A 9,889-nucleotide genomic window follows, 5' to 3' on the forward strand; every position below is an offset into this window, starting at 1 on the left:
TATTTGTACTTACCAATCTACTCAACCTTTCTCCAGAATCACACGTTCTGAACATGGAATCGTGTAAATTTGGTCATTCAAGTCAGCTGGTCGGATTGACAATTTGGACATTTGTGCCACCGTAACAAACGCAGAATATCAGTGCAAAGTTACGTATACAGCAATAATTAAGTCTATGGTCCACAAACTCGAATATCTAAACAATAAAAGCAAATGTAAGCTGGAAAGCATTTTCATCTTTTAAGGCTCCCCCTCTATACCAAAATGCACCCCATCATGAAACTTTCCATTTCAACCTATCAAGCTAGTATAAACTTGGAATATATGCAGATTCTAAATAGTGATAGCTACCTCAATTTAGTGCACAAAGGCTGAAATTAATTACTCAAAATTGTAGTTGGTCTGGAAATCCTTCTTATCCGTGTAGCTATATAGTGACATTACCGTTTACACTCATATACAGACTTGAATTACAAAATTTCAATAGACAAGATAGACCTATGTGAAAGAAACAAAGTGATATTTAAAATCAGAAAAAGAACCGTGGCCAATATTCACAGAATGCAAATTCCTACCCGGTGAGGCATATTTAGTCCTCAAAGCTTTTAAGCCAGTGAATCCCAAGGAGCTAAGAGTTGCGTTTGGAAGCTTTTAAACGTGAGCGTGGTCCCTTAGTCCTTGCTTCGAGAAGCTTTGCTTTCAAAGTATTCTCCTTTAAGCCTGGAGGCAATTTTGAAGACGGCTCAGAGACATCAAGATCTGGGGATATAACTTTTGACATCCATTGTCGCACTGGACTTGCCTGGTTCCTCCATCCAGAGTTACTGCAGCATGCCTCACCAAAATTACTATCAGGATTTATGTTCACACCATCTGACAATGAGAACTGACTCCTTATTAGGCTATCGACCATGTAGCTTGAATTCGACCCATGGATTTCATTATGTTTACTCCTGTTTTGGTAACTGCTGTCTTCATTGGCTTCACATTGTTCAGACATTTGGAATGTGCTTATATCAATTGGCTTCCCCTCTGTAGTTTTACCTTGTTCAGTTTCCACTGCCTGGGACTTCTTATTTCCATTACATGACATAGCCCAAGACATCTGTTCTTCAAACTTAACTTGCAAGTTTGAGGGAGTACGACTTTTTACTCGTTCATGAGAGACAAGTTTTTTCTTCATGTCATTTGATTTCACTGCTTCATCAATATGATTGTCCATAGCTTCATCCATGTGTGATTTGAAGTCATTGTTGCTCGGTTTTTTCAGCTCAAAGCAATGTGAATCACTGCCTACAGAATCTTCTTCATCCCCCATGTCCTGAGGTGCACTCAGAGCCTCATTCAAAGGGACAGATTCAAGTGACTTGCGCCGATCCCTCAGCAATTGATTATCTGTATTCTTAGAGTTATCCATGCGTTTAGTTTGAAGGAAGGTTTCTATTTCAAGGCTTAACTTGTCCACCATTGAGTTCTTTCCTGCAAAACCACACTGAGCTTCTTCTAACTGCATCTGCATCCGCTCATCAAGCCATGATTCAGATATATGGAGAATCAAACGATCACGGTCAGCCCCTCCGGCCCAATCCTTGTCAGATTTCTGTTTTAAAGCATGCACCTCTTGTTCATAGTCTTTAATTCCCCTGGCAAACTCATCACAGAGGTCTTCTAACAATATCCTTGATTTTCTCTCACTTTCCAGATCCTTCAGTGCATTAGAAAGAGAAGATTTCACCTCAGAAAAATCCCGAGCTAATTTTCTGTGTAGGCTCTCTGATCTTTTCCTTAACTTCCTCTCATCTTCTAGCTCATCTCTCACAGATTGAACAGCAGCATGGATCCGTTCCTGTTCCTTACTCTTCCGAACAAGTTTATCTTCTGCCATTTGCTTCATCAAATCATCCATCTCATGTCGACCAGCTTGTCTATCTCGTAGCAACTCTTTGATCTTGAGCCGGGATTGGTCTAGCTCCATTTTCAATGCTTTTATCATTGATATATTGGATGCATGCTGTTCTTCCAAGCTCCATATCCGATTTAATACTTTGAGCAGTTCTGTAGATGTTTTAAGATTATAATTTGATCCACCTATCCTTCCCTTAAAATCCAAAGAACTAGTAGGAGTGACTGCAGGGTTATAATGTGCCACCTGCAAGAGAAAGGCGTGAGAACATACACAAAAGAAAATGAAGAAGAGGACTGATTTAGAAGGTTAAGGTATGATGGTGCACTGAAAGATAAATTTAATGATACCAAGACTGAAGCTCAACGAGTGAGCACATGCTGTGCACACTATAATTAGTTTATATGTCTTCGAAGTCAACTTTAAGCAGAGAAAATTGACTGATCTTCATAATAATTTAGAATTCTCCAAAATTATAATTAAAAACTGGTTTAATATCTCACGGAAAATTAATTGCTCCACAGTCTTTCACATTGTATTCAAAGATTGGGTTCTCAAATCTTTTCATATTTCGTATTCTTTATAGTAACATCTCCAGAAGCAAGACCAATATTCAAAGTACAAAAAAAAAAAAAATGTAACATCTCCTGCAGTATCTCTCTTCTCCTTAAAATGTAAGCAGAATGAGCATCCACCTGACAAATTATATGTAAAACATAACATGATGCTTATGGCTTACCTCCATGGAACTACCATAACTTGCAGGAGATACAGGCTGCAGGGCATGATTATTCCTTTCAATTAGTCGGTGATGTTGCATCAATGATGCAGCAACATGCCTCCTCAAACTGCTTGCACTCCCTGGCTGGCATGGACAATCAGATGAAATGAGTTGCAGAAGAGATAAACCCTCTACTAGGGTTTCAGTGGCCCATCCTTTCTAAGGATGTCTTTTGTTGGGGAGGGGGGGGGGGGGGGGGGATTTGCAACCTCCATGACATGCAAAGTTAATTGGATATGCTTGAGAATTGGCAGGGGTTTGAGATGGATGTAATTCAACCAAAAAAATAATACAAAAACTCTCACTGCTCAATTTAGGCAATTCCAATCATATACATACTCACGAAATTATAGTTTTCCACTCTAAACTTTCACTCCATTCACAATGTCCTCCAAACTATTAGTTTGCTTGATTGACACTCCAATTTGAAAAAATTGTATCAATGTGTCCCATGCCATCTGATTTGGTCATTAAATGAGATGGAAATTGGGTGCAATTACAAAATTACCCTCATGGGTTGCAATGAAAAACACCATTTCCTCTAATTTAAGTGTGAATTTACACATTTGGGGGGTATATTGATTACAATTCTCTAAAATAGGGGTGTCAATCAAGCAAATTGATTGGAGGGGACATTGTAAATAGGGTGAAAGTTCAGGGTGGAAAAGTGTAACCTACCCATATAATACTTCCTCATTGAAGCATCAAGGTTATTATTAGTTAATCATCTATGGAGTTAAAGAAAGGAAAGGCAAAGCAATCAGGCTTGAAGAATTAACTAGAACTTCCAAACATTTCAGATTTGAAAGTATTAATACAGAATTTAATCAGTAAAGTAAACCAGACAGCAAATATATGGCATAGCAGCACCAACAGGAAACATCTAATTGAAGTAGAAGTTCCTCAATAAACAGAAAATTAAAATTAAAAGGTTCTTTAATCATTGAGTATAGAAAAAAAAAATCTTTAACAATTGCTTAACAAAATGGGATTAGAAAAAAAAAAAAAACACTCATAAACCCTCAATGACAATGCTATCAGAATCAACCCTATAACCCAGCGGACAAAAAAAAAAAACTTTTCTTTCAACAAAACCCTAACAGGTTTCCAGACCAACAGGATGAACAAACAAATAAGTAGTAATAAATGAAAGAGCAAGCATTGCACAAGTGAAACATGCTTGAAATAAAAATAACAAGTATTACAACACGTGACATCTCATCAAATGATTTTGCCCGACACAATAAGCTCCTTCTACTCTAAAAATCCACAAATCCCACTAACCATCAATGACTCAAAACATTTAAGGCAAAGTAAAAAAACAAAACACCCATCAACATTACCTCAAAACAAACAGAAACATCACTCATCCACACATGATCTTGCCAAATGAAGCTATCAGGAAAAAAAAATTAAAAGGTAAAAATAAAAACTATAAAAGGAATTTTTTATTTTTTTTTATTTTATGGAAAGTATTTCAAAACAACTAGCATCACAAGCCAAAATTGGACATACCCAGAAATTGAAACATGAAAAACAATCAAAACCCACATAAAAAACAAAAATTAAAAAAAAAAACCTCAAATCTAATAAATAAATAAATAAAGTAGAGAGAGAGAGAGAGTACCTGCTCAGGAGAACTAGGAGAATTGTCAGCCAAAAAGTGAGAAAGGTCAAGACCCTTGTCCTTGCTGAGCTTATAATGGTGATGCGGGTGGCGGCGGAGCCTAGAGTCAGCACCACCTCCACCACCATTGCTAACACCTCGGTGCATTTTAGAGAGTGGAAAGTAGTGCTGAAACTCCCAAAGTGCTGCAGCAAGTTTTCTAGCAGAAGGAGAAGGAAGAGAGTGAGAGAAAGGAAAGTAATCCTTATTATTAATTATGGTATCATGGGCAGCAAGAGTTGAAGGAGGAAGAGGAGCCCAAAGTCTCCAAGAGAGCACTGGAGTACTTGGGCCCCCCCTTTTCCCTACCAATAATGCCCCTCTCCTCAACTTTTCTCCCAAATTTTCCTCCTTTTCTGCTTCCCCTTCCCCACTTTTCCCTTCCCTTTTCATTTTTTTTATTTTCTCTCTCTCTCTCTCTCTCTCTCTCTCTCTCTCTACACTTTAAAGGGTTCTTCTTCACTCTCTCTCATTCTTTTAACTTTTTTTTTTTTTTTTTGGTTTTTTGGGATTTTTGATAGGCTGGTTGGTATGGTTTTAGAGCGTGTGGTATTGGGTTCTTTTTTTGTTTTGTGTTTTTCTTTGTTCCTTTTGCTCCAAGTTCAGGTTTTGATATCCATGGCCAAAGAGGTTTCATGATCAGAATTTTTGGTTGGATTACCTGTCGTGCATTTACTTAGGTAACCCGCCAAATACGTGGCTGTATGTAATGTAGAGAAAAGGTTGAGAGAATGAGAATCACTGTATTAGGTTTTGGTATATACTATTTACCCCTTGGAAAAAGAAATAAAAATCTTTGATAAGCTACTAGCTGGAATTTTGGTGTAACATACAACATCTTCCATCACACTGTCACACACAAGCCTGTCCCACATTCCCTTCCTCACGTGTGGGATAATTATTTACTACAATTCTTAACCCAAAAAAATGAATCCTAGTGCAAATAGTAATAATAATATTAGTAATAATAATAATTCTGGACCACTTAGAAACACTTTTTTTTTGTTAGGGCTATTATATGTATTAGATTGTGATTATTTGTTTATAAATTGTTAATGTATGACTTAAGAGCATATATTAATTGAAACTCTAATCATTTTTATATAAACTTACTTTTTTTTATCGCTTACAAAATGTCTCATCAATATTGTAACAAAGCTATAACATAAAATGGTATGATACTAGATTTTTAACCCAGGGGTTAGCCGAGTTGGTTAGGCTCTCGGTCTCAAGATGCTTGTACTGGGCTCGACTAGATGTACTCCCTAGTTCGAGTCCTGCTACTTGCACTTTGAAAAGAATTTCCTGAGCCAGCGCTTTATCCCTTCGTGAGCCCACCCGGCGCGAATAGTGATTAGTCTTTGGTTGAAAATTTTGAGGAACACTGTGAGAAAAAAAAATGATACTAGATTTTAAAAAAAAAAAAAAAAAAATCCTACCATCCTAGTGCAGCATTTCATGTCTAATTTCACAACTTTTTGAAGTCTTCAATTATAAAAGTGGTAGAATATAATAATAATAATAATAATAATAATAATAATAATAATAATGATGATGATGATGATGATGATGATGGTGATGATGATGATGATGTTAGGCTTATGTAAAATAGATCACATCAATATATTGTAAGTTTGGTGTAAGGTATGTCCAAAATTTATTTATTTATTTCTATCAATTTGCATGTGAAGCAGTTGTCTGCTAAATTTGGTGGGTCTCGATTTCCAAACTCAAAAAATTTTGAATTGTGAGAGGCAACAACTATATTATTTAAGGTTTAGCGTCATCTGGAATTATGACACTAAACAGGACAGAAGTTAAGTTATAATTCAACCTACTTTACAGTGCCACTTAGTCATAAGATTAAAACCTTCATTGCACTAAAAAAGAATTGTCATAACTGACTTACCCCTTATTCTAGTTTGAAAAATACCAATTTCGGTGAATATGTTATGAATATAGAATAGTCCTTGCTTTGATAAGAGATTCCTTGAGTTCATGTGAATTTGACATGCAAGTTCATTTCAAAGATTACCTTTACTCTTTCATAATGACTCTAATTTGATTTTTGTTAACGGAAACATATTTTTTGTCCTTCTTTACTCATGACCAATATCTAAGCAGATCACAGAGACACAAATTCACGTTTATCACTGTGCTTCGAGTCTACCATTAAGTACCTTGCTCTAAATTGTTATTTTCACAATAATTTATGATTAAAGTATGCATGTTAAACTCTGTAATAGACATGATATATTTACTTTAGTCACGTCTTTTTAGACTATAAACAATAACTTTTGATAACCTAGACTATAAACAATTACAAAACCTCGGTCTCCTGCCTTTCATATACCTCTTCTCGTCGAAGTTGAACATAGCCTATAGGCAGATACTGATAGTGCCACTTTTGGCGATTTGCGGAACGCATGGCATACCGACAAGTGTGAAAAGATTTGATCGAGACATTATGGTCAACATTGTGAAATATTGCACTAAAAAAAAAGACCCATTGTCTGTTGTGCATCATCGTAAAGGCAGGTTAAGAAATAAGATGTATCTAATATTTAGTTAATTAATATTTGTATATGGGTTTTGATTCTCACACCTTTATTATTTCAGATCTCTTTCTTCACAATTACTTTTAATGTGTTAAAATAAAGACATTTTCATCTAAGTTGCAAATATGTGTGTGAAATAGAAGAGTCAACGAGTGTGAAAGAGTAGTTAGCTTTTTTATATATTTAAAAAATGTTAATTAAAATATACATAAATATTTAGAAAAGAACATATATACTCACAATGTATTTATTTTGTAAATCAATACATAAAACTTAAGTATAATTTCTAAGAAGTTGTAGTTTAAATTCTCCAATTACATTTAATTGTGTGTCTGTATTGAACTATTGATCAATGAATTATATTGTTGAGTTTAATTGTCAAAAAAAAAATGTAGTACCTATAGAAATGGCAAAACTTGGGTACGGTACCTTAATTGCTATTCTTTAAGTTTCTTACTTGAGCCACGTGGCCAATTAATTAATTAATTCATCAAAAATGGTATAAAACACTTTACTCCCTAAAGTTTAGAGGTGTTTGGATTTTAAAACTTAATGTTCTTTAAGTTCCTTACTTAAATTTTAGCCACATGGCCAACTAATTAATTCATCAGAAATGGTATAAAACACTTTACTCCCTGTAGTTTAGGGGTATTTGAATTTTACACCCCAAAAACTTTAGAGTGTAAAATTCAAATTCGGAAATGCTAGGGCATAAAATCCAAACTTCCCCAAACTTCAAAAGGTAAAATTCAAATTCTGAAATATTAATGTGTAAAATCTAAACTCTCTCAAACTTTAGAAGTGTAATTTGCAATTTACTCTAAAAAAATAAGATATCTAAGAGCAATTGCACCCGTCCATGAAAAATAGAAAAAGTGGTGAATTTTATACATTTTTACTCAAAAACTACCTACATCAGTTAGTTTATAACACTGTACATATGCAAAAATGCTATAATAATCGTGTATATTTGCACGGTTACCGTAACTTTCAATTTGATTATTAAATCTGTAAGATTGAATTTATTCAATCATTTTGTTGGCTTTATTCCGTATCAATTTGCTTGTAATTCAGCATTTAGAAACCCTGTATTTAGATGGAAATCATGTAAGAGTAGTGTGTGAGAAAGTGTGAAGAAAAGCTCAATAATGTGCACCTAAGCAGAGCCTCGTGACTGGCTTGCGGCTGACAAGTCGTCAATGGAGGCACATTTGTGAAGCATGCAGAGGAGCTGAAGAGTCACGCCAGCTGGAGTACTACAGGACAAAACTTCTACTTTGGCCAAGAAGTTAGCTCGCGACTCAGTCAAGTCACGAGGTCAAGTCGCCAAACCACTCTGTTTGAGAAAAACTGACATTTTGCATTCCAAACACACACCAGTATAAATACCCCTTATACCCACGTAGTGTAGAGAGCTTCTAGAGAGAATTTTGAAAGAAAAACCCTAGAGAAAAACAAGATTGACTCATCCACAATCTTCATCCTTTGATTCTCCAAATTTCTCTACTCTCACCCTTTCTATTGTTACATCCTTGAGATGTACATTTAGCCAAACCATTTTCTCACCATACCCATATCTGTGAGAAGGTTATTTGGTGCTTATGAAGCAGTTAAGAAGGGACCAATTGATATTGGTTGATACTATGAGCTATAGCGAAATCCGGTAAGCTAGAGAAGACAAAGGTTCGATGTAACCTCGTTGGAGCAAGAAGCTTGGAGGACTTAGGTACACTAGGTAGATTAGGCTTAGAGGGTCTTCTGCTGTTCATGTATCCTAACTTCATTCTCTAGTGGATTATTGACCGCTTGGAGGGCGGCGGAGAGGTTTTACGCCGAGGACTTCGGTTTCCTCTTTGATAGCACATCGTTGTGTTGTTTTTGTGTTTGCATCTCTCTTCCCTTAATCTTTACCTTTTAATTGCTGCTGTAGTTGTGATTAATTTCGGTTTAGATTGTTTTGCCAATTTTGATTTAGCTTATTTTCATATTCCGCACATGCATTGTTTGATAATAAGCTTGAGTTAGTTTTTTTATAATTTGGGGATCTAAACATTCATAGGTGTTTTACACACTTTTTGAACATTCAAAATCAAAATTTTCTCTCTCCTCTCTCACCTTTGTTCTCTCTCTTCCTTGACTCTCTTCAATCCAAAAAAAAAAAGAAGAAGAAGAAGAAGAAGAAGAAGAAGAAGAAGGAGGAAGTAGACGAAGAAGAAGGAGGAAGTAGAAGAAGAAATCAACTCAAACAAATCTGAAAACTCATCACAAATCCAACACAAAATCAACCCAAAATAAAATCCAATGAAAAACCAATTGAAAAAACCAAATCAACCTAAAACCCACGTCAAAGTTGTTGTTGCCGCTGCCATGGAAGCTTGGGTGGAATGCTCGTCACTGCCATGAGAGAGAAGTGAAGATTCGAGACCTTACCAACCCGAATCAGGTCAGTGATTGTTCAAGGATTGGGTTTGGATCGCTATTTGTGGTGGTGCCGCTGACCTTTGTTGCCACTGGTGGTGGCGAAAGGCTTCGAGGCTCTTGGCCTTGAGCAAAGCTCAAGGCAAGTTTTGGCTATTGAGAGAGAGAGAGAGAGAGACCATTGTTATAAAAAAAAAATACAAAGAGAAAAAACATGTGTGGTGGATTATGGATAGGTGAATTAATAATAATAAAAAATAGTAATAAATGACTATTATCAAGAAAACATGATATATAATAAATAATATGATGTAGATGTTTTTGTAAATTATTTGTGTAAAATAGAAAAAGTAGATTTTTATATTAAAATAGACAGAAAATTTTAGACAAATCGATGCAAATGTTCTAAGATGATAATAATAATAATAATATTATAATAATAATAATTATTATCAATTACATGGTTTTATTATTATTATTATTATTATTATTTTCAATTACATGGTTTCAGTCAATAATATATATTAACTGACTTGGAATTAGTAAAATCCACTTGATGTGGT

At 35.2% G+C, this 9,889-nt stretch overlaps 1 protein-coding gene across 2 annotated transcripts; it reads right to left on the reverse strand.

Moving 5' to 3' along the window:
* Window positions 1-346: 346 nt before the first annotated feature.
* LOC142621606 (uncharacterized protein At5g41620-like) lies at window positions 347-4,954 on the reverse strand. Of its 2 annotated transcripts, XM_075794904.1 has the most exons (4): window positions 4,660-4,954; window positions 4,312-4,510; window positions 2,643-2,768; window positions 347-2,149 (listed from the first exon to the last, which is right to left on the reverse strand). In XM_075794904.1, exons 2-4 carry the CDS (start codon window positions 4,456-4,458, stop codon window positions 629-631), a joined length of 1,794 nt encoding a protein of 597 aa, XP_075651019.1. In that variant the 5' UTR covers window positions 4,459-4,510; window positions 4,660-4,954; the 3' UTR covers window positions 347-628. The 2 variants fall into 2 exon arrangements, with proteins under 2 accessions (XP_075651019.1, XP_075651018.1); XM_075794903.1 differs by having other exon boundaries at window positions 4,312-4,930.
* Window positions 4,955-9,889: the final 4,935 nt, after the last annotated feature.

Source organism: Castanea sativa, chromosome 1, assembly GCF_040712315.1.
Source record: "Castanea sativa cultivar Marrone di Chiusa Pesio chromosome 1, ASM4071231v1".
NCBI classification, from domain to species: Eukaryota; Viridiplantae; Streptophyta; class Magnoliopsida; order Fagales; family Fagaceae; genus Castanea; species Castanea sativa.